Source organism: Schistocerca cancellata, chromosome 12 (assembly GCF_023864275.1).
Source record: "Schistocerca cancellata isolate TAMUIC-IGC-003103 chromosome 12, iqSchCanc2.1, whole genome shotgun sequence".
NCBI classification, from domain to species: Eukaryota; Metazoa; Arthropoda; class Insecta; order Orthoptera; family Acrididae; genus Schistocerca; species Schistocerca cancellata.
Genome location: NC_064637.1, coordinates 95,928,763 through 95,955,097, shown reverse-complemented (window position 1 = coordinate 95,955,097; position 26,335 = coordinate 95,928,763). Strand labels below are relative to the sequence as shown.

At 43.1% G+C, this 26,335-nt stretch overlaps 1 protein-coding gene across 4 annotated transcripts in view; it reads right to left on the bottom strand.

Annotated features, from left to right (window-relative positions):
- LOC126109396 (homeotic protein Sex combs reduced) overlaps window positions 1-26,335 on the bottom strand; it is a 322,662-nt gene that overhangs the window by 245,128 nt on the left and 51,199 nt on the right. For 3 of the 4 annotated variants that reach the window (XM_049914424.1, XM_049914426.1, XM_049914427.1), the window contains exon 2: window positions 3,966-5,165. In XM_049914424.1, coding sequence (XP_049770381.1) covers window positions 3,966-5,001 — 1,036 coding nt within the window. In that variant the 5' untranslated portion in view covers window positions 5,002-5,165. Of the gene's footprint in view, window positions 1-3,965; window positions 5,166-18,070; window positions 18,431-26,335 lie in introns of those variants that run through there. The other variant, XM_049914425.1, reaches the window with a different exon arrangement.

Here is a 26,335-nt window from a genome sequence, read left to right as displayed (position 1 = left end):
TCTGCAGCATCCTGCGCTGAATAAAACAGCGCTGGGCTGGAGGCTGCCGAGAATTCCGCGAACACTCCTGGAAAGCGGTGCATCGTTCTCAACGAGCGCCGAGATTGAAATGCGGTGCATGTTCAGTCCGCGCCGCGGCGGTGCACCTAGGTCCGCCCCGGCGACGGGGATTCGTCGCCACTGGCGCCAGTTTAATTATTCAGCAGAATGGCGGTGGATTCCTGCGCGTTGCACAGGCTCCGGTTGGCCTTCGCCATTCTTTCTTTCGCCGTGCTGCCAACCTTGAGGGCGTAGAATGAAGTGCGTGTCACGTGGGAACGGTACAGGCGAGAACCCATCATCTGCGAAGGCGACACCGGGAAGACACCGGGAAGAAATCCGTTATTGTACGATTACGCGATTGGTAACAAATCGCTGCAAACTCTGTGTGAGGCTAATGAAATATTCTCGGGTTTCAAGAAGCGTCAAGCGGTTGGAAAAAAAAAGAGGTTCAAATGGTTCTGAGCACTATGGGACAATATCTGAGGTCATCAGTCCCCTAGAAATTAGAACTACTTAAACCTAACTAACCTAAGGACATGACACACATCCATCCCCGAGGCAGGATTCGAACCCGCGACCGTGGCGGTCGCCCGGTTCCAGACTGAAGCGCCTAGAACCGCTCGGCCACCCCGACCGGCAAGCGGTTGACTGTTCACGAGCTTTGAGCAGACATCTCACTGTTGTGTAAATGAAAATCTCTATAGACCTTACTTTCGTGTGGAGTCGCAGCCATCCAAAACATATTTGAGAAAATGAAATGATAATTAAATCGACACCCTAGCTGCAAACAGGCGTTGATAAACTTCATTGGGGACATGTTGAAAATGTGTGCCCCGACCGGGACTCGAACCCGGGAGTCCTGTTTACGTGGCAGACGCTCTATCCATCTGAGTCGCCGAGGGCACAGAGGATAGTGCACCTGCAGGGACTTATCCCTTGCACGCTCTCCGTATGATGAGCAAACATCTATTAGGCGTACTACGAATGTAGTGGTGTGCCCATGTTGGGAATGTGGATCTCACGGGGAGCGTGCAAGGGATAAGTCCCTGTAGGCGCACTATCCTCTGTGCCCGCGGTGGCTCAGATGGATAGAGCGTCTGCCATCTAAGCAGGAGATCCCCGGTTAGAGGCCCAGTTAGGGCACACATTTTCAACATGTCCCCAATGAAGTATATCAACGCCTGTTTGCAGCTAGGATGTCCATTTAATTATCATTTCATTCTAGCAAAGCAGCATGGTCATCAACGGTAACTGTTCTTTCGGGAACAGATACTACCGTCATATACAGGGTGAGTCACCTAACGTTACCGCTGGATGTATTTCGTAAACCCCATCAAATACTGACGAACCGATTCCACAGACCGAACGTGAGGAGAGGGGCTAGTGTAATTGTTTAATACAAACCATACAAAAATGCACGGAAGTATGTTTTTTAACACAAACCTAGGTTTTTTTTAAATGGAACCACGTTAGTTTTGTTAGCACGTCTGAACTTATAAACAAATACGAAATCAGAACCGTTTGTTGCATTGTAAAATGTTAATTACATCCGGAGATATTGTAACCTATAGTTGACGCTTGAGTACCACTCCTCCGCTGTTCGATCGTGTGTATCGGAGAGCACTGCAACATACATCGCGTTTCTACAGAATGATCTGCCAACGTTGCTCGAAAATGTCCCACTGGAAACGCGTCGACGTATGTGGTATCAGCATGATGGAGCACCTGCACATTCCGCAGTTAACACTAGGCTGACCCTTGACAGGATGTTCGACGGGCGTTTCATAGGACGTGGAGGACGCATAAATTGGCCAGCCCGTTCTCCTGATCTTACACCTCTGGACTTCTTTCTGTGGGTTACGTTAAAGGAGAATGTGTGTGCCGTGATGTGCCTACAACCCCAGAGGATATGAAACAACGTATTGTGGCAGCCTGCGGCGACATTACACCAGATGTACTGCGGCGTGTACGACATTCATTACGCCAGAGATTGCAATTGTGTGCAACAAATGATGGCCACCACATTGAACATCTATTGGCCTGACATGTGGGGACACACTCTATTCCACTCCGTAATCGAAAACGGAAACCACGTGTGTACGTGTACCTCACCCCTCATGGTAATGTACATGTGCGTCAGTGAAAAAGACCAATAAAAAGGTGTTAGCATGTGGACGTAATGTGCTGTTCCAGTCTCTTCCGTACCTAACGTCCATCACCGTTCCCTTTGGATCGCTACGTAATTCGGTGCTCTCCGATACACACGATCGAACAGCGGAGGAGTGGTACTCAAGCGTCAACTTTAGGTTACAATATCTCCGGATGTAATTAACATTTTACAATGCAACAAACGGCACTGATTACGTATTTGTTTATATGTTCAGATGTGCTAACAAAACTAACGTGGTTCCATTTAAAAAAACGTAGGTTTGTGTTAAAAAACATACTTCCGTGCATTTTTGTATGGTTTGTATTAACCAATTACACTAGCCTCTCTCCTCCCGTTCGGTCTGTGGAATCGGTTCGTCAGTATTTGATGTGGTTTACGAAATATATCCAGCGGTAACGTTAGGTGACTCACCCTGTATATTTGAAAGAGACAATCGCTATTGGAATGAACAAGAGATTTTATTCCAGACACTACTTTTTGGCCTTAGACCAATATCAAGTGTTTCTACTATCGAAAATCATTAGACTTGAGTTGAAGACAGGTCAGAGTTAATTTTTTTTTTTCATACTTAGTATGTTACAGTACAGCATCACCGTCGTTGGCGGTCTAACTGTGTTCGTGAGGCAGTAAATTTATTCACAGGGCAGTGACGCTCCGTCACTGTAATACACGTCGGAGGTATGGTGATGGGACTTGGAGTCCCGTACTACCCTCCAACGGTGACAGTACTACATCAGTCAAGCAGAAAAACTTAAAGCAGCTGTCATGCGTCTTCAGTACTGTCGTACTTTTGCACTGCGTCAAAATGTTTACAGAAAACACTCCATTATTACCGATGGCTATCCTGTTATCTACAAGAGTGCGAGTGGACGAAATTTAAGCACACATGTTCCCTCATACTCAACAGGACGTCTGGTAAATTCCTACCCCGTCAAACAGAATCCACTATGAGAAAGTATGATAGTATTGGTTAAAAACAGTCTTAGTTGCAATTTTAGTTTTTTATTTTTCAACGACGCGTTACGCCTTATTTAGCCATCTTCAGGTTATCTTTTCTAGATGGACTACTTGAGCCCCCATCTTACTCCGTTATGCGCTCCTGTGAACGGGACCGCGTTATGCATATCTTGGTGCCTCTCACGTCCATCTAGAAAGATATCCTGAAGATGCCTAAATAAGGCGAAACGCGTCATTGAAAAATCAAAAACTAAAATTGCAACAATAACTGTTTTTAACCAATAGTGTTAAGCACTGGTTTGCTGTATGCCACATATGGAGAGGAAGAATTTCAAAGATATGATACATGAGCTACACTGAACCATCAGAGTTCAATAAGAAAGATGCTGGTGAGAGATTCTTCGTGTCGTTGATGCAGCGTATGTTCAAGATACAAAGACGCGATATGGGTGAGAATTATCTACAGCTCTGGTGAACATTATTCCTTACTATTAACGTATTTTCTTCCATTTCAGCTGTAGTAAGTGTTTCAATATTGAATAGCCTGGCTAGATGTTTAACGCCAGAGGCCATTTAATGAAACAAATTTAAAGCGATTACTATTGAATACATTATGGGAGAGGCAGTGATCAATGTCTTACAAATATTTACTATTAAAAACAGTCTTGATCACGATTTATTTATCAAGGTGACCGGTTTCAACCACTACTGTGGTCATCTTCAGACCAGTGAGTAGGAACCTTTTTCTGTTGGAGAATAGTAAATAAATGTAAAGAATTACACGAGCGGTACTCACTCTGCCCGAGGTGCACCCTCTTCATCCAGGGGTAGATCTGCGGAGGATTAGTTGTGGCAGCCGCCGCGGTCCCGCTGGACGCGCTGCCGGCGCCAGTGCCCTGCTTGCCGCCCCCGGCGCCGGACGCACCGCCGCCCCCGGCGCCGCTCCCGCCTCCCGCGGCGTTGGCGTTGCTGGAGGTGGACGACGTGCTGGACGCCGGCGACGAGGAGCTCTGAGAGACGGCCGCCCCCGCGCCGGAGGCGGACGCCGCCCCCGGGGAGGCGCCTCCCCTAGCCGCCGCGGAGGCGGAGCCCGGCGTCGCGGGCGAGGGGATGACCTTGACGCCCGGCGGGCTGCAGCGGCCGGAGCCCGTGCTGAGGTCCTGCGGCGACGCGACGCCGCCCCCGGCGCCGGCGGAGCCGCCGGAGGCCGCGGGGGCAGCGGCGGCGGCGGTGTCGGCGTACTTGCAGCTGGCCGCCTGCTGCGTGCCCTGCTGCTGCTGTTGCTGGGAGGCGGCGGACGCGAGCAGCGCCGGGGGCGGCACCACGCCCACCAGCGGCGGCGTCACGGCGCCCGGCGGCGACGCGTGGTGCTGCTGCGGGTGGTGGTGGTGATGGTGGTGCGCCGCGTGGTGCTGGTGGTGCATCTGCGCCGGCGCCAGCCGCTGCTGGTGCGACGGGTGCAGCTGCGTGTAGTCGATCATAGCGGCGGCGGCCGCTGCAGCCGCGGCGGCGGCGGCACTGCCCCCGGCGCCGCCCCCGGCGCCGTTCTGCAGCGCGGCCGGCCCTCCGCCCCCGTACTGTCCGTAATGGTGCTGCTGCTGCTGCTGTTGTTGTTGCTGCTGGGGAGAGTAGCACGCCGGCGGGTAGGCGGCGGCGGCGCTGGGGGCGTAGTAGTCCTGGCCGCCTCCGGGGGACGCCAGACCGGGACGCCCGCCCCCGCCGCCCGGCGCCTGCGGGGGCGGCTGCTGCGAAGGCGGCTGTTGCTGCTGCTGTTGCTGCTGCGGCGCGGCGTAGCAGGACGCCAGCGAGTTGACGAACTGGTAGGAACTCATGGCGGCGGCGTACGCCGGGTTGCACTGTTGAGGATCAATGGTCGAGGCGGTGGCTGCCGAGGGTCCCGCGCTGGGGAGAGGTGGCTGGACTCGGGTGCTGTCCGCTGCTCTCACGCCGACTCCACACCAGTTGCGGGGTCGCTCATCGGGCGGCCATCACGCCCCTGCAACACACAGCACGTGCTCAGTAAATAAAATGGAAATGTCGTGTGGCTAGGGCCTTCCGTCGGGTAGACCGTTCGCCTGGTGCAGGTCTTTCGATTTGACACCACTTCGGCGACCTGCGCGTCGATGGGGATGAAATGATGATGATTAGGACAACGCAACACCCAGTCCGTGGGCGGAGAAAATCTCCGACCCAGCCGGGAATCGAACCCGGGCCCTTGGGATTGACAGTCTGTCACTCTGACCTCTCAGCTACCGGGGCGGACACGTGCTCAGTACACCCTGAGGATACCACTATGTGGTGAGGGACGGGAGAATTTTGTTAATGAGTTGCGATATAATCCACTTCCTGTCTGGACGTGCCTCGTATCCAATGCATGCAGAACAGCAATCATCTCAGTGAAAGTGAAAATGTAATGAAATGGGCTCCCCAGAGCACGCCCATACCCGTCTACCTCGATGAGCCGTGATAAAATTTGCTGTATTGAAGAGCGCGCCGCAGCGCGTAAAGCAGTTGCCTTCCGGTTCTGGCGGAGGTGCCGCTGTGGCAATCGCAGCTTTGGTGTCTGTCGTTCGCATCAACCTTTAAAGCCGGCAAAATGAGAGTCTTTCCACTCCGCCAGTAAGAGAACTCGGCGAGTGGTCGCCCGGTAGGGGCTTAGTTCCTGCATCTGAATCTGCGCGTTAGGCCGCCAGTCTGCTCGAGTTTGCTCAGGCAATGGTCATTGACGGTTGGATCGATCAGTTGGTCGGTCGCGCACTGAGACACAAGATGACTTGTCCGTCTTGAGCGTCGGCGCATGTGAGGTCGCCACGTGAGTCCAGTGGGCCGCGCCGTATAGCGAGGGGTAGTGGCTTCGCGGTCGACACGAGAGCAACAGGAGTCAACCCACGACATCGGTCTGGCCGGCGCGGGCTGCGACGCCGTGAGACGGGAGATCGGCGCGCCTTCCTGCGTCCGTTGAAGCGGCTGGCAGCGGACGGTTCGGGAGAGCGTTTTGGGCGTGCTGCGCCAGGTCTTCGCCAGACATCGCAGTTTATTGGAAGTTAAGTGCTTCGTGATATGTTGTTTTATATACTTGTTAAATTCTATTTGTTTTCTTGGTCCGTCTCTCGTCCCCAGCTTGCTCGTCTATCTCTCGTCCGCATTTGATAGGCAGTTAGTGTCTGTCTGTCGTGCGTTAATAGCCGCCTGTGTCATGTTTGTGGGATTCCGTGTTAACGACATATGTTTTGATCTTGCCTATCATCTTGAGAGGCGATATGTGTGATGTAGATGATATTTGTACATTTTATGTAAGAATGCATTTCATGGGTTTTTATTTAAATGGTCATTTTAGTATATAAACTTGCCACCCTTCCACCGTAAGAGTTTCCTTTTAAAAACAATTTGCACTTTCGGTGCCAAGTAATTTGTTTAAGTTTGTTGAGTGTTTGTACCATTTCCATCCCTCCTACGGGGTGCACAGTTTGTGTGTTTGTGTGAGTTGTTAAAATTTTTAGTTTAAAGTAATCTGGTGTGTTGCAGATTTGCACCAGTCTTTCAGAGGTTGTTGTGAGCGGTCGTGACTACGGCCGTGTTAAAAGGGAGCGGCATGATTCTCAGCCCGAAAGCTCATACCGTCAAAAAAAAGTTGTTTCTGCCTCTGAATAAATTGTAACTTGATATTTACATATTTACAGGGCGCTTTCTGATTATAATTTTTAAATGAGTTTTTTTTAAATAAAAGAAAGTTTTAGGAATAAAATTTCAATTTGTTGAAAGAAATTTGTTTTCATCAGTTACCCACTGGAAACTACTTCCACGCTCACATACTGTGATTAAATGTGTTAATGGTCTTGATGAATCGCTAGTAAATAAAGTAAATTCCTTAAGAAAATGTTTTGAAACAAAATTCACGGTTCACTCGAGAAACCAAAAACATGAAAATAATTTTTTTATATCAGGAGGTACAAGTGCTGAAAAACCGCGGCTGATTTTCAGCATAATCCTAAGACAGCTGATAGCATGCATCTCAGTGAAAGGTAAGATCCATACTTGTCAACCTCCAAAAACCAAAAAAATTAGCAAGTTTATTTTTAAAAATCAGAAGGCACGAATGATCAGAAACTGTGGCTAATTTTCAGTATATTCTGAGACAACTGACGTGAGTCTTTCCTTACGACGTTACGAAGCCACCCAAAACGTTGATTTCATACCCATTATGTGCAGCGTAGTTCGTAAACTGTACTACGTTGGGATGTTCATTTTATTACTTGGACACTTAACATTATTTCGGAGCTTGTGTGTTTCCAAGCGTTTTAAACATCGGTTTTTGCTACCATCTGATATACGCATATCATTTTGGCAACGAGTGCAAAACACAAACAAAGGACCATTCCTAGCCTCGGTAACGCTGGGAAACTCTTCAGCATATTGCTTCATGGACATGAAGTTATATTTTTTTGCCACAACACACCGAATCACAGTACTACGAATATGATGCATAAGATACACCTGAAATAACCTCTTACACAAAAACAGTTCTTTTCTGCGATTTAGGTAAAGAAGTAACACTCATAACCGTCTGCCCTTAAGATCTTTGGTCATTTGCCAAATAGTATAAAAGTCTGACAGATAGCCAAACAACATTTAAAGGCAAATTAAAAGAATTTCTGAATGACAACTCCTCCTACTCAGTAGATGAATTCTTAGATATGAAGTAGCAACTGTATAAAAAATAAAAAAGTAAAAAGAAATAAAGAAAAAAAGAAAAAATAATTATTTTGTGTAAAGGAAACTTACGTTAAAGTGACACGTTCCACATCATTATGAAATGTCGTATTCATGATGCATGGAACAAGGATTAATCTATGTATGTATGATTTATAGCGATTATAAAAACGTAGTATAATAAACGATTTCACTTAATCCCACTGCCAAAACGCAAACCATGCCCAAATGGAGTACAATACCAATCAATAGGGTTATAAATTCTAAAACATACGCAGGGGGAGAATTCCTGATTACTGTATATTTCGATAAGTGCATCGAACGATGAGCGAAGCACCTCAGACCACTCGCCACAGAACTGAAATGGACAGTTTTAAAAACAATTGTCTTAGTTTTTGACGATAACTTGCAAAAAATTGGGAGAAGTAGTGGAATAACCCGGAGGTGGGAGAAAAACTGGAAAGTCGGATGTCTCCTTCCTAAATGGGGAGAGTTGGCGGGTATGCACGTCGTAATACGCAGCACACTTATCGCACAGACCACATGACGATAGCAGACGTTCGAGGTCTTTCATAATGCGATTAGTGGCGAACCGAACAAGGAAAGACATCTATAGTACTTCAGAATCGACCTCCAAGTTCATGCACCTACACCACAGAAAAAAGAACGGCAGAATAGACCTGACGCTAGACCCCAGACAAAAAGTCGGGAACATTTCAGAAGAAGATTGCGAAACTGATCCAAGCAACAACAAGGGATGACCACTTCCTTTACCAAATCACCTAGTATTTAATCCAGGACAGGTTGTTGTACCTAGGATCACGTAATACTTGTACATTCTAAGTAGGCACATAGCTTCCCATTCTAAGTCCCCCCCCCCTTGCCCTTAACCTTCACCCCTTTACTCACCCTCGCTAGATTTTGGCGGCAGGAGTATACAACTCCAATCCTTCTTATCGTCTCTAAACTTTCTTCACGATCAATAAATAATCTAGAAGTTTGAAATTTCCAGTAGATATGACTTACATTTTACAAGCGTAAAAGAGAAACCTGTAGAACAAAGTAACAGCACACCCAGAAGATTTGTGTGTCGGGACATGGACAACACGGCACCACGCCCCAGAACCAATGAAACGAAGTCTTCTAGCTCATTAATGAGGACAAATCGGACATCTAAAAGACACGACCTGTTTTTAAAAATATTAGCTAACAGATCTGTAACCCTGCTGCTACCAAGACTGTTTTGTCTCACTGAGTACCACTGGGATCATATAGACCCCAAATAAAGTGCACCAGATACAATGGCAGCGTTTTAACTAACGAACATGAAAACACAAATTACAGTTGTTCAATGCATCAGTAATGATTCTAAATGATTCTATTTTCATGGTTATTACCTTCAAGAAAGAAACAGAAATTTAGACTGGGTTCATGTTGTCCTCTGTAGCTTTCACTGCGTAAGACTATGAATGAATTTTTATGTGTTGTAAATATAAAACAGAGCAAAACATCATTGGATAAAATCGAAATCAACTCAGAAAGATATATATTTTAAAGAAAGCTTTGAAAACAGGAGAGAGAGAATTTTCCAGTGTGCTTATGGGGTCATTTTGACGTCTGTGGTACTAGGAAGGGTACAGCAACAGCTGATGCAAGAAATCCCAAACACGGGTACAAAAGTAAGTTTAAAACACTATTTTCATTGTTACAGGCGTTTCATATAACATAACATTAATCATTCTATTTTGATAATAAAGGTTACATTCAGGAACCGAATAAATAATTTGAGTTGGGATCATATTGAGCTCAGTAATACTCAGTGCAAAAACCACGAATATGGTTTAATGTATTTTAAATATAAAAATGGAAGAAATATCATTGAATACAATTGACTCAGAGGGAGAAAGTCACATATTTTGAAAACAACGATTTTGAAAAACAAGGGAGTACATATATCTCAAATGAGCTTATAGGGTCGTATGACAGCCGTGGTATTAGGAGGTGTAAACATGCAATAAATGAAATGAAGCGAGTTACGCTATTGTCGAAATAAAAAGAAACAGGAATTCAGGAAATGTTTATTTAACCTTTTGTAATAGCAGTGTCTGACTGCCGTCATAGGGGACGATCAGGTACTACCGGAGATGCGATTAGACGCACCACAAAGAACACCCACACATTCAAGTGGTAAGAGGAAATCAAGAGTTCTTCCATTCTCTGCGGCTACTACATTATATACCACTGTAGTGACCAACACGAGAAGAAGAAAAGGAGACTAAGACTGAAAAAAAACGCATCAACAGACTGGACGAGGGAAATGCTTCACATTTCTTGGAATATAACTCCTTTTGGAGGACGAATACTGATCCCGAATTTAACTGAAGATGAATGAGGTTAATTATCCATTCCGATAATTTGTCGGCCCTTCTAAGATTCCATGATACTCGTGAATCGAAGTCCGTCATAAGAACTGTACCTTTGATGTCAACATCCTCAGTGCTACCACCGCTTCTCTTCGAGGTCGCCATGACACGTCTTTCTCATTTAAGTATAATTTTACTTCTATTTTACTACTACTGTATTACTTCATGTTTTAATATACTTGTTGGAGCAGCAACACACGCTATGACATCCCGTGTGTGTAAATCTCACGCAATATGTCCGGGTTGTACCCGACAAAACTTATATTTTTGCTTTTTCTTTCGTTTAACTGGCAAAAATAGGGAAGGCGCTAAATAAATTGGATGAAAATGGCACGAAGGAAGACTTCTTGAAACGATAATCAGGTAATCGAGTGAGCAAAACCTACTTTATTTCTTACTTTAAGACAAATAATTTTATAAAACGATTGATCTTTTCAAATTTTCTCTTTATTTTCAAGTTTTGATCAGAAGGCATGAAATATGTTTAAATATGGAGGGTATTTCGTTATTATCAACTGCGTATAGATCTAGAGAACGTAGAGAACTTTCAATATATGCTGTAACTTGATACTTACTTTATTTTTTGAACATGAAAGAAAGAATTCTGCAAGTAACTTGTTATGTGCAAAAGAGCTGGGTCTTTAATACACGAACTTTTTAACAGTTCATTCACAGAGCTTCCAGTAGCTCTTAGTGAAATATTTCAATTTACTCTCATTGACTAATTGTGTTTTTCTATTTTTGCGGTTTCTTTCGTTTTACTGGCAAAAATAGGGAAGGCACTACATAAATTGAATGAAAATAATACAAAGGAAGACTTCTTGAAATGAAAATCAGGCAATCGAGTGAGCAATACTGACTTCCAGCAAATACACTGATACTAAGATGTATAACTTGTGCTTATTTTAGTGGTGCAACTGAAACTATTTTCTAACAAAAATGAGTTTTACAATATAATTTTGCTTCCGATATAATTCTTCAAAAATCTAATCGAACAAAAGGTAAAGGGTGGAAAAAAGGTAAAAAAAAAATCTGCGAATGCATATTCTTACGACATCCTGTTTGTTCGACCAAGTAATGTATCATGACATTATTTAGCGTGAAGAATCTTCGTATCTAACCTTCAGAAACCGTCCTAATAGCCCCTGCAGTGTGCGGGCGAGAAATGTCACGAAGAAGGAAGTGCACGACAGTTATGTTGTGTGGGCTGCACGAAATCAGGCGAAATCTCTAACAGCCACTCATATCTGGCGGGAGACACTACTTTCTAGGCATCTTTACGTGCTCACTGTGTACTCAGAACTGAAAAGTGTGACGGGATGCGATCGACGGGCATACTAAAGGTATTGTCCAACATATGTGTGCAAAGTTTCGTAGAATTTTCACTGTTTACTGTTCGCAATCGATCTGACCTTACTTCCCAAATAGCCCTCCTACTTCCTATTCCACATTTACTGGAAGCCCGTTCTTCATCACCCTATATAGTAAGACAACACATCATTTTTTATGTTTTAAAAGAGAAATTTACGTTGTCAGTTTCCTATAATCTATGGGTGATCAGCAAAGGAGAGAAAATGGAAGTTATCCTCGCTAACTTTTGCCTCTAGCTGTTCAGTGTACCCGTTTTGTCGATGTGTATATTTTTTGCTGCGTCTAAGATTTCTCATCATTGGTTAGCTCGTTTTAACTCTATAGGCCTACACACTGCCCTAGTGACTGTTTCCCCACTAAAAATGTAAATGTCGTGTGACTAGGGTAGACCCTTCACCGAGTGCAAGTCTTTCGATTTGACGCCACTTCGGCGACTTGTGCGTCGATGGGGATGAAATGTTGATGATTAGGACAACACAACACCCACTCCCTACCAAGCGAGGTGGCGCAGTGGTTAGCACACTCGATTCGCGTTCGGGAGGACGACGGTTCAATCCAGCGTCCGGCCATCCTGATTTAGGTTTTCCGTGATTTCCCTAAATCGCTCCAGGCAAATGCCGGGATGGTTCCTCTGAAAGGGCACGGCCGACTTCCTTCCCCGTCCTTCCCTAATCCGATGAGACCGGTGACCTCGCTGTTTGATCTCTTCCCCCAAAGCAACCCAACAAGGTCCCTCAGTGAAGAAAATCTTAGACCCAGCCTGGAATCGAACCCGGACCCTTAGGAATGACATTCTGTGGCGCTGACCACTCAGCTACCGGGGGCGGACGATTCCCCACTACCTCACACTCTACACCGTTATCTCGACGTACTCGCAGCCTGCTCTGTGTTACTGTGTTCTTGTCCACGCACGGTTTGTGCAACCAATTCCGCTTCACACTCGGCAATCTTTCACCGTCACGGAGACGGACACAAACTAGCCACAAACTCTACGTTCAAAGTAAGGCCTGGTTAAAAAAAAGCGTGACTGAGTCACACGTTGTAGTCGCACAGTCTTTATGTTCAAAGTAATCCCTAGTAAAAAAGTGTCATTGAGTCAAATACTGCAGTGGCCTACAGTTAAAAAGAGTTATAATTAAAACATTCCTTGAGCGAATATTACAGAGAGAACCATCCAGTAACTGCATAACAAGAACCTACAACTAAGGGCGTAACATTTGCTTTTGCTGTAAGAAGGTATACCTAAGGAAATTATGGAAAGAAAAAGCTGATATGAAAACAAAAATAGTACGCATGACGCTCGACATGCAGTGAAACAGTGAAATTTCTGATTCCAGCTACTATAGCTGTTTTACAAAGACAGGTTACAGTATAGCTTTCTCGTTTGCAGCACTTCAGTCTAAACGACAATAGAATTTCATTATTTTCAAATGAAACCGAAGAGTGTCATCGAGAAAATTTACGTAAGACCAAACATGAGCGCTATTTTATTTTGAGCATCAAGGACAGTTAAGAATTTTAGAGCAGAAACGGATATCTAACAGTTGCTTTGAAGGCATTGCCTCTTAACTCCTCAAGGATGAAGGAATCCCGCCCTCTTTTAATCTCTACAGTGGTACACAGAGAAAAATAAATGTAAAAAACCGTGGTTGAATTGGAAGTATAATTTTACGAAATGCTATGTATAGCCAGTAATCGCACGGACTGAGGTCTGGGGACCTGGAAGGCCAAGCATGACGAAAGTGGCGGCTGAGCACACTATCATCACCAAACGACGCGCGCAAGAGATTTTTCACGCGTCTAGCAATATGGGGTGGAGCGCCATCCTGCATAAACATCGTACGTTCCAGCAGGTGTTTATCAGCCAGGCTGGGGATGATGCGATTCTGTAACATATCGGCGTACCTCCCACCCGTCACGGTAGCTGTCCAGCGCCATCTTTCGGACTTTTTGTGAACTTTTTTTTGTTCTAATAAAACCCGATGTCATTCCAAGCATGTATGTCAAATTTTACCTCTCTATCTACATTATTCCGTGGTTTATTAAGTCTTCAAATTTATGCTGACTTCTTGATCATCCGGTATTACCTTAACAGTTACGATGATTGCTTTTGAAATGATAAACAAGTTACTTTTTTCCCATCTGTCTCGTTTCCATTCGTCTGCCCCTTGCAGTCGTTATTTTGAGAATATATTGTCAGTCATCGGACCAAGCTCAGGTCGTCTTCAACACCTCCAACATTACTACGAATATTTTGACGTCCCTTTATGTAATAGCCGCGTTTGAAAACTGTATGCTAGTACTGAAGGCGGTATCTGCCACGTCGCTTGTATACATCTTATACAGTAACGGTCCTTTACCACTTCCTAGTCGTACGCACGACGAAACGTTCTCTTCTGCCCTGTGGTTTCCCAATAAAGAACGACGAAATGACTAGTTCTTTTACCAGGTACCTCCTCAGCCCATTCGCAACGCAGTTTCTTCACCCGCAAGCACATATCTCGTTTATCGGACGATGGTGTGACACTGTACAGAATTCTTTTTACCGCGAGTCGAGAATTACGGCATTATCCTTGACTTCTCTGTCTACAGATTTCTGGATTCCGTGAAAGAACAGAACTTGCGGAACGGCTGCTGATTCCATAAAGAACTATTAAGTGAAAACGAAACCTGTAAGGCTGCTTTTAATTGTAGTTCTTAGCATTCAACCAAGCGGGGCACACGTAGTCATTCTAGCGCCCACAGAAAAAAATCAACGTATGCGAAGGGCAGAACTATTACTCAGGAGCGAAAAATATACTTGTATTAGTAGGAGAGGAAAGAAAGAAAAATGAAAACTGTAACAAGAATGAGGATAAGATTTGGGCTGGGAGATATATAGCGAGGAATACTGAGTGGCATCAGAAATGGAGGAATTTGCCAGCAGCTTAAGGAACAGGGACAGACCAAAGGAAAGTGGTAGGATCACAACTGTTTGTTATATATTAAAGCGGTGGCGTACGTAACTAAATGTAGTCTTCGACTTTTGAGAGGTATCAGGAATCTTCTGTGACACAGGCTTTTCATAAGGTAACTAACTGAATATTTCCAACTGGGTTTCGGCATAGAGGGAAGACTGCCCAGGTGGTTCTGAATACAAAAACACGTTCAAGTTGTATACCGTATTCCAGTCGCGTACCATATCACAGTAATGTGATAGTGTCCGGCCACATAAAACAATTCTACCGCAAAAGTACCAAAAAAAAATGGCTCTGAGCACTATCGGACTTAAAATCTGAGGTCACCAGTCTCCTAGAACTTTAACTACTTAAACCTAACTAACCTAAGGACATCACACACCATGCCCGAGGCGGGATTCGAATCTGCAACCGTAGCAGTCGCGAGGTTCCAGACTGTAGCGCCTAGAACCGCTCGGCCACTCCGGCCGGCGCAAAATTACCAAGAAATAGCCATGCATGTCGATACTATATGAGATTACGCTATCACACAGATTCGCTACCGAAGACTTGGAAGACCATTCATAGAATACCGCAAAGGTGTAGTCTCTTTACGAAACTCTTTTTTTTTTAACTGCTTGTACGAATTATACTGTTCTACTAGTCGTATTTTTAAGACAAAATTTGTTGGACTAAACATGAGGGAAGGTATTTGTAGGAATAATGGAAGTTCGAACACATGGAAAAGAGTTTATTCAGATAAAAGCTTAAAGCGACGGAATAAAGACGAAATCACAAGCGACAGGTCTACAGGAAAAATGCCAAACGCTTTACGAATGCCCATTCATAAAATACATAATTAAGAACTGGTTTTTCCTTAGTAATATAGAGATATAATAAAACTGAAGTTGAATTGATGTCTTAGTATTTACAAAGATAAGTTCAGTTTCACGTCACAACGAGGTACGTAAGTAATCATTCATTCCTCACTCTATTCGTGAAAGGAACGAGTAGAAACATTAATATAGACCCGCATTGAATTAACTTGCGTGCTCGGTGTTAGTAGCGGATTGTGAAGTACTGATTGTGAGAGAAAGCAGTTTACATGATATGTAAAGTAGGATATATTGACAGCACAGGTGCAACAAAAACTATAAAAATGAGAAATCTTTCTCTCTCTGCAGTTATCCTAGATTCGTTATCAAAAGAGCTTCAACAGACGCAGTGCCGACCTACCTAGACGACAAAACGTTCATCTCGAGGGCTACTGTTTAAGAGTTCATTGTAATGATTGCCTGGCTCTTCCGCGGAAAGAAAACGAATGATCCGGGGGCAACAAATGACCGCAGACAACAGTGGGCGTTTTCTGCGAAGTATATTGAACTGATCCGCTAGGACAATTTCTTTTGACATGGGAAAACCTTTTCTTTCGTCCAGTATTAAGCATTTTATTTATTTTAACATGTCTAAATGCTGTGCGAGTTGCGTGACTTTATTCATGAAGTTAAGTAGTGTTACATTAAAATTGTGGAATGTGTAACGTCTACATCTAAAAAGAAAGAAGATAATGAGCAATATTTAAACAAGCGTAAGGAAGAGTGTGGTACCTAGAGGGTAGTGTACGTAGGAACACGTGATGTTTTGGACGGTACTTCCTTCTAACGACGAATTTCATATTCAGACGAAGGAATGAGCACAAGAGATCACCATTACTAGTTTCCACCATTTTCCACAGTTTTTGTTGTTGTTAGACATGAGGGTGTGTTTTGTACAGTATTTGTAAATATTACGAATTCTGCAGAATTAAGCGCAGTATGATGTATTTAATGTATCAGGAATATTTTGTTTCTTCTTCACTTACGGAATTTTGTGGTGAGTGAAATGTTATATATGTTTAAAACTTTTTACGTAACATGCGAGCAGAACGGCCGTTCTTTATCGGTCATGCACCGTCTTGTAACTTGTAACTGAACTCAGTTTCCTTAACGTCATGGCAATTCTACCCATCTTGAAAATGGAAATTTGTACTAGTTACTAACAGCTTCTGTTTCAAAACGTACTTAACTTGTGACTAGTTTTCGATAACACTTCTGCGTAATTTGATTTCGCTGATTATTGGTGTGTGATAGTGTACGGTTATAGCAGACTATTAAATAAGGTATTGACAAGATTTTTCCGATTACAACACTTATAAATTTGAATTGAATATTTGTTCCTAGGTATATGACCATGTTGCACCTTCGATCGTGTTTTCACATTTTTAGAAACCTTCATCTTCGGGAGTAATTTTTGTTATATTAGGAAAAGATTGCAGTGCATTAAAAGTGAATGCCAACGTTAAAAACGGAAAAAAATATATTACACTTATATTACAGAGATGGCTTGAGGCGAATGAAATGTCTTCGAAGGTATGGCGCTCTTATCCATCAAAAACTATTATCATAGGAAATACTGATTTTCTATTAGAACGTATTCATTACAGATATTTGTACCACGAGCAGCATCGAGAGAAATTAAAATAAATTATCGCTGAATAGAGCGAATAAGTGCATTCAGTTTATTCTGAAACAGTACCTTCTTTCCAAGCAAAATTTATGAATAAAATACAGTGTTTGGAAGCGTTTATAGGACCACATGCAGATCTGTCCAGAGAAAGAAGAGAGAACATTTTATAGTGTAGGAAACTGCAGTGCCATACGATGGGAGTATCAACTGGGCAGAAATAGAAGAAAACGAACGCAGCATCGAAACAGTGAAAAAATAGTATTTTTTTAAAAGAATTATGTCTGATTGCAGAATATCTCACAGAAAAAGAAATACAGGAAACAGGAGGTTTTGGCTGGTTGAGGAATGCAGACAATGCTGGACAATCTGTGGCACGTGAATGGTAGACACAAGAAAATCAAATTATTGATAAACTACCCAGTAATCACTAGATCATAACTAGTTAGTTTAAAGACTACCTGGTTAAAATTTTTATCCATAAGCAGCCTAATAGATGGAATGACTTTTTAGTTCTCACATCAGAACAGGTAAGGAATGTAATGTATAGAGGCTAGTGACACAGAAACGTATATGAGAGTGATGGTAAAGGAAATATAATGGGAAAAAGAGTACTGTTTTAAATTTTTAGACAACATAGTTGTATGGAGATAAACAGCGATTAATTTACTTATAATTAATTATTCAAAGTGACAGTCACAATCGCATTATTGTTTTCATTTTTTGCAGTATTTCTGCTATGTATTTACGTGAAGCTACCATCCTTAAACAAGCTTTCGAAAACATACATGAATTTAGCAGTAGGTCTGCAAAATTGGTACCTCGTGTCGTTTCATAGTAGGCTACGTGGATAAAGTATAATATGATAAACTTTAGAACGACTGTGACCGCATCACAACACACTTTTTACTCTGAAACGATTTTACAAGATTCTGACGTTCTCTTCAGTTGTAGCTCACCATATCTCTCGCACGAGTCCTGAAAACCGACGTTCAGTACACGAATTCACAGTTGTTAACATCTGCCACAAGCGCTTGAGTTCACTGCACGAAAAAAATGTCCACCGTAAGTAACAAGTATTTTGATCACTTTCACTGTGAACAGCACAAGAAACGGGAGTTGAAGTCCAGCCACGGAATTCCAGCAGAGAGTCTCCGTAGGCAGTGTCCCGCCGCCATTGGTAACAGCGTCGGTGCGGAGCAGTTTGTTCGGTCCGTCGACGTTCGCGTCGTCGCTGCCCCTTGCGTAATCCCGTCCACCCACTCGTCAGCGCGGCCGGCGCTGACAACTGTGTTGAAGCTCCGCTCGGGGTGACGGCAGGGTTGGTACTGGCGCACGCCACCAGGTGGCAGGTCGGTTTTATAAGCGCCACGGCGCCACCGGATTGGCCGGGAGCACTGCCTACGTAAGCGACCGTCGGCCCCTGGGGGGATTCCCAGCAGGGTGCGAAACCTCCCCCTCTCTGGCACCAGCCCTCACTGCGGATTACAGATTTCGCGCTAGTCTGTGATCGCTGAAGAGGCGACAGGGTGAGTTCGCACTGCGAAAAGTGCCGTGGAGAGGACACATTATATACTACTCTCGCCTCTGTACCCTATAGTGCTTGACGGAGGGTATTAACGTCAATATTACCAATTACCTGCCGCATTACGTAGCCCGTTATTTTATGGATTTCTCTCGGCGGTCTGCTTCCAACAATGGGTATTTTCGGAGTTTTTCCTTAACGTTTCTTTGTGCTCAGATCACAGTCATTCTCACAGGATGAGCTGTTTTCCGCTCGTCAGACCAAGACATTCAGGTCTTCTTGGATTTTTCTGCAAAGACTAATGACCCAATCGTGAATTTGCTGCCCAACTTTTTTTTTTTCTCTGATATATCAGTTTGAGTTACCTACTCTTCCACCACGTCTTCTTTTACTCCACCGATCCATTGCGTCAATTTTAACATTCCTGCGGCTTTCGTAGTATTCCACAAACAGCCTAGTTCAATTCTTTTAACATGCTCACAGAATTTTAGGCTGTCTTTTATTTCTGAATAAATTTTGCTATACTGTAATGTTCAATTTTATTATTTACTCTAAGCCTGTATGTTCTGGGTAGTTTTATGCTCTGAAAACCTCGCTGCAATATCTTGAATTGTTCTGGAAATAACATGGGTGTTGTTGGGTGAACAGTTCAAGGTACTGAAACGAGGTTTTCGTCAGATGATGATACTCGCATTCGCACCCAATTTTGTTACACGTTTATTGCTCTTAACCGCTTGAGCCCAAAAAATACGAAAATAAAAGAATTTTAAATTTTTACAGCTAATCTTCACATACCTCATCATGCACACGTAATGCTTAAAACAAATTATAGCCCTACAGAACAAGCAAAAAGGGGCCTAAAATTTAGTAAATTTTGTTTCAAATCTACATATTGTCCCAGTAGTTTCCTATCGAAACAGCTCAAGAAAGCAGTACTTCTACATAGAATTTGTTTACGATTATTGCAATTATAAAGTGACACATGCAACTCTATGAAAGCGTAGGTGTAACAGAACACTTGTGGAAACTTTGAATGTGAACATCGCCTGGGAGAGAATTTAGGTAGATTCATATTTACGCAACAATAACTTTACATATACTTAGTTTCACTCTCGATAACCTCATATAATGGAAACATTGCCTACAATGGATGAGGGCAGGGAGAATCCCAAGTCTGGCCATGTTGTGCCAGCCAAGAGGAAGAAGGGGCTTAGGAAGACACAGAATGAGGTGGAGGTAAAAAATGAAAAAAAGGGCACAAGTGCCTAAGTCTTGAAGTACAGAAGAAGGAGAAGTAAATAACTTTCCACTCCCTGTATTTTTTAACGCTTTTACTTTCACACTTCCAGAGAGTGTATTGCTGTCAAAATTTTCAAAAGCTTTCTGCAAGTCTACAAATGCTATAAACGTAGATTGGCTTTTTTTTCAGTCTATCGTCTAAGATAAGTCGTAGCGCCAGAATATTGCCTCGCGTGTCGCAACATTTCTCCGGAACCTAAATTGATATTCCCCGAGGTCGGCTTCTGTCGATTTTTCCAGTCTTTCTCAAATATTCCGGTTCAGTATTCTGCGACCACGAACAACTAGAAAGGGATTAATGCGTATTTCCTCAGTTTCTTTAAGCAACACCCGGCGCATACTATCGTTTCTTTGCCAGCTCTTGCGTCGCATTCCAGTACCGGAGTGGTCCGTAGTCAAATCACGCGACATGGCGAGTGCGCCTCGAGGACAAAGGATTCCTACTCCTTTTGTCCTTCCCTTTTTGTTCATTTTTTTTATTCACTTCCTCCAACCCACCTTCCCCCCTCTCTTTCAGGAAGCCGCTGTGGGAAGCAACGGCGAAATCTCATTGTCGCTGCTTGCAATGATAATGGCGAATCGGCGACTCTGCTTGGCTTTCGTGAGGAGACAGAAAACAGGAAAGAAATACGTGCGCATACAGATGGTGGTTTCGCGGTTGGGAAGCAGAGATGCAACAGCAAATAAAAGCCGGAAAATATAAGAAACACACGTTTCATAAAAACTATATTTATGCGCAATTTCTAAATCTTACGCTTACATGATCGGATGTTTACCGTCTCGACACTCCCCCAGGCGATGTTCACATTCAACGTTTCCATAAGTGGTTTATTGCACCTACGCTTTCGTCGTTTTGCCTGCGTCACTTTACACTTGCAATAACTGTATACCACACTTTATCGAACACGATTTTCACAATTACTTATGAACTGATATACATACAGGGTTAGCCAGGTGCCCCTACCGCTGTCGTTTTATGCAACACGCAACAAGCGCGAGATTTTCATATTCTCTCATTCACTACGCGCGACCTATTAGTCTTACAGCGACAGGACCTTTGTTGTAGGAAATACAATATAGTCGAATTTTGTACTGGGGTACGTTTTCGCTGGAGGCCACGGTTTTCGAGTTATTCGAGAAAAGCCACATAAAGCGACCTTCAGACGCACCTCCACCCCCACACTTATCCGTCAGCAGTCAAGATTTCTAGTATGTTGTGTACGGTACTCCGTCCTACCACTGAACCAACACACCCGATTTCACGAACTATTCCCGATATCCGATCTTTGTTGATCTCCATTGAGTGCGCAATTACGCCACCAGCATAGCCAGTTATTTCGGTAACGTTATCAATTTAAAAGTGCGCCTGAGGATAATGAAATAACAAACGACTTTTGTAAATGTTATGCTAATACTAATTACGTGGACAATTCGATCGAAACTTAACCCTGACAAAAACAGTAGTTTCTTAGTCAGAAGGTCTGACGAATAAAATGCTGCAATTGTTTATTTTATGCTATTACAATTCAAAAAATATTCAGGTAAAATTTACACAAAAGTTAGCGTTACATGTTGTAAGGGCACGTGGCGTAATAAGGCCAGTCAATGAAGACCGAAAAAGATCGAATGAGGGAAATAATTCGTGCAGTCACGTTTTTATATAGTGATACGGGGGAATGCCACGAACACCATACTATAAATCCTGACTGGTGGGAATTGAGTGTAAGAAAGGGGTGCATTTGAAGGTCAGTTCCGTACGGTTTCCCTGAATAACTCGAGAACTACGGCCTCTAATGAAAACGTGTCCCAGCACAAAATTTAGCTAAATTAAATTTGCTACAATAAGTTCCTGTTCATTTTCTCTATCGGACTAAAAATTTTGCGCGTAGCGAGCGAGAGGATATGAAAATCTTGCACGTGGTTTATGAAGGCCAGCTACAACATTGTGGGTTGCATAAAACGACAGCGGTAGGGGCGACTGAATCACAAGACCGCCTGCGTAGCTGGGTGGTTACCGTAGCGGCCATCGATGCTGTAGGAGCCAGGTTATATTCCCGGTATTTCCTCAGATATTTTCTCAGGTAGTAAGGTGTGGAATGGGATCCATTCAGCTTCCAAATGAGGAGCTCTCTGAAAAAAGAAGAATCTGTGTCATTAGCACTCAGCTACTGACAGTAACGGGTGGAGCGGTTGGCAACATTCTGTCATACGATCATACATTGTTCCAAGTACTGCCTTGTAAGAATCAGTCAACTATCGGAATAGATCCAGGGCCTAATCCGTGAGTACGGTTACCGTATGTATTTTTCATTCCAATCAGAGTTCCCATTACACAAAACAGATGACGTTATACAGTAGCAGACGTCAAGATGGTGTAAAACACTGCAGCACGTGCAAAAGAAGAAAAAGTGATTTTGAAAACATGCCGCTCTGACACGATGTGGGATTCCGAAATCATTTCAGACAAATTACACCTTTTCCCTCCGATCTCAGTGACCAGCCAAGATTGGTGCTGGATTGACCTGGACGTCGGCGGGGTGTTTAACCGTAACGTTGCTTCCTGGTAAGACACTTAGCACCGAACCTCACGGTAGAGTGCGGGAATGGTGTTCCTTTTCCATTCATTTAAATTCGATAAATTGTGCTATTGTATTTTCTTCACAATATCGGCAAGGAACCAGGTAAAGAAATTTTTCGCTTTCATTTCGGTTTCAGTTCTAAGCACTGCAAAGAGGAACAGGTATATAACGTTCTCGTACAGTGGATATTTCATAGCTATTGCGAAAAGACTAGACGATTGCGGCAGATTTATATGATACGTGAAAATTTCAGAAACTGATCTGACACAAATTTCGTTAATTTGTGTCTAACGGTAGTAAAAAAGGCGATGGAAGAAACACTGCATGCCCGAATCCCCCCTGCTTCGTATACTAGGGTTTGGAAATTATTCTATAGCGTTTCAATCAACAAAGGCACGGCTGAGTTAGTCGTGACTACGATACTGCAAGATGCATTTTAACAGTAATCTTCGAAGAGCTATAGGTAAAAGCTGTTCAGAATTGGTCACATGGCTAGAAGCTGTCTATACTGCCTATCCCTGAATTAGTGCCTCCCGCATAATCTTCCATATACACCTGTAGACTTTGGTGGATTGAGAATTGTCGCAAATGTTGCATGTATAGTAATTCAACGAACGGAAGGGGAAATAAAACATACACCAGGAGTGACGTGTAATTTTTGGACTCTTGTGTGCACGAGGTCTATCTAATTTTTAAACTTTTTTTTAAAAAAAAGAAAGAAAAACAGCATAGTACCCTAGAAACTGTCAGCACAATATTTGCTTAAAATTTTTATGGTTGTGCAATAAAACTGCCCTGCCGACTTTCCATTTTAACGGTGAAATGTTTTCATATCCTTAGCTCCTTATAGATGAATGTGATGTACGCATCTCCCTCAGCTTTTTAACTATCTCACAACTACTTTTGAAATGGGTGGTCTCATTCTCAAACGCTCATCCAATGACGCACGATGGCCAAACAATTCTTCCTGTCTACGACTTCTGATTACTCGTCATCTGGAGCGCTCACCGGTTCATTACGATGATTGTATGTTACATTTGTTGAATTGTGGAAAGAACGAGGATAACATTTGAAGAAAATGGAGAATAATTGGCCCGGTAAGACAGAAAGTGCTACTTCATATTCCTTTGTATTTCAGACTCATAGTAGTTAATACTATGAAAGGGAGGAAATAAATAAATTTGTGAGGATGGTTATGTTTATTTTACGAGTTATGAGCAATAACATCCACTGAATTTGTGACGTTCGTTACGAGTAAAAGTTTATATCTTCAAGGGGTTCAGGTGACAATCTTTTCACAGTATTGCACGGAAGTATTATCTCTACAGTGAAATTGTTAAGAGGAAAATATGTCTGTTTTATCGCTTCATACAAGTTTCCATTGTGTGGGAAAGGCAGTGCCTTCCGTAAAAGCGATTCTCAACTAGTACGGAAGGCAAGTAAAGAAAACAAAGAAAAATTTGTGTACATTAATGGTATTTATAGACATGAATATCTTTCGAGAGACAGTGAGAGGTTCAAAATATTTAAGAGGAAAGGTTAAAACGAGTACTCGGAAACTATATTTTAGATTTTTATTTCGCTACGGTCTCATAAATAAGGCTTAATGAAAAAAAAATTATGGTGGGGGGGTGGGGGGGGGGGGGGAGAAAATAAAGCGTTGTACGAGAGCAAGACGTGGAGAATACGATGCATCGAAAAATTCTGTGCACGAAGAAAACAGTTATTGGCAGCAATGTATAATGTACTGAAGGTACATGACGAAGGTAGTTGTTAAAAGTTATTACGTCCAAAAAAAAAAAAAACATGTGGCGGGTGTATTTCAAAACAACCTCACTGGTTGTTGCAGTCAGTGGTCACGCATCTCCGCGATTTCCGTACAATTCTTTTCGAGACGTGAATTGTTACATAATAACTTACGGGGTATGACCGAGGAACGAAACAGCGATGTGTTCCCTAGTTTATAGCCGATATAAAATCGACGGACACCGTTAAATTAATGATAACAAATGTCTGTACTGCTCCTGACACCCTGAAATCTTTAGAATCACAAACAACAGGAAATTGGGACGATTCGATGTCATTCTGATGTTTGCTTTCTCGTTTCTTTTAACCAGCTGACGCGGATACAAAACGTGAAACAATGCTATTCATTTCTTTGTTCCCCCGTCGTCCACACAAGGTACACTTCGTGGAGGGCAGATTTACAGAACCACACGTGGCAAATGTAAGAGATTTTTACGTTCGCAAGCCATTTTCTTCCATCAAAACGATGGAGAGACTTTGTAATAGTGTCAACCTTTTAGTGGAATATTTCATTCATTTACACCCTTGCTTTAAGGCTCGTTTAAAAAAACACCCACGAAATAACTCTGCACACGTCACGCTACGTATTTTCTTTTATTTTTTTCGACGGAACGTGACAAATGCGAAGTCAGATTTGACTGGGCGATATCCCAGCTCCGGCGCTACGTTCATTTAACTCCACGGGCGGTGCTGGCAGATTTCCAGAGAAGTGAGACCAAGTATCGTCAAAGCGGGACAGATTAAAGGCGTCCTGGCGTTAGAAATCTGTCATGTAGGAAAGTTTTAAAGCGCTAGGAAGGCTGAATGGCTGAAAATAGTCCGGAGTGATGTCATGCAAATGGAGCGTTCTCCTATTGTTTCTTTTACGTGTATGATTTTGGAGAAGAATAGGTACAGAAGCAGTTTATTGGAAATAGAGGAAATTCATTGAATAGAGCACTATCTTTTGGACAGTAAGTACACAGCAAAACTGTGCTATTAACATCTGTGGCATTGATGTAAAAAGTTTTGCGTAACTAAGAAGCGAAATTAGTCACAACTCACTCTTATCGCTTTCGCGTAAGTTTGTTGCCTAAAAGCGTTCAATATCTGAAATGACCACCATTATTATATTTCAGTTCTTTTATTTTAAGCTTTTAAATAACCGCAAATAATAATTTACGATTACATATCCCCACCGTGCGTAGTGTGCTAACAAAATGTATAGCTTGGAAATTGTCCTCAGAGCAAGATTATTGTGGCTGGAAAAACAGGTTTTGTTTTGGTCCCCCTCCGTTTGCAGTATGTATAAATGATCTAGTACAAAGTCTCGGATGTTGTTTAAGGTTGATTGTAGATGGTGCGGTTGTCTGTAACAAAGTAGCAACGCCAGAAGGTAGTAACGATTTGCAGAATGACCTCTAGAAAATTTATGTAGGCTCTGGCAGTTGACACTGAACGTAACGAAACATTATTACCATATTGCGCAGACATAAGAAAATAAATCCACTAATATACAGCTACGCTATTGATGACAAACCGCTGGAAAGAGTATCTACCGTAAAATAACCAGGAGCAACTATCCAGAGCGACCTTAAGTGGAATGACCACATAAAACAGTGGGAAAAGCAGATGCCAGACTGATTAATCGACAGAATCTTAGCCATGCGGTTCTAGGCGCTTCAGTCTGGAACCACGCGACCGCTACGGTCGCAGGTTCGAATGCTGCCTCGGGCATGGATGTGTGTGATGTCCTTAGGTTAGTTAGGTTTAAGTAGTTCTAAGTTCTAGGGGACTGATGACCTCAGAAGTTAAGTCCCATAGTGCTCAGAGCCATTTGAACCATTTGACAGAATCTCAAGGAAATGTAACTCATCCACAAAGTGGCTTATAAGCCGCTTGCTCGACCGATTCTTGAGTAGCCTACTGTTCGTCCGTCTGGAATCCCTACCAGAAAGGACTGATACAAGAGAAAGAGAAGATCCAAAGAAGAGCGGCGCGTTTCGTCACGGCATCGTTTAGTCGGCGCGAGGGTG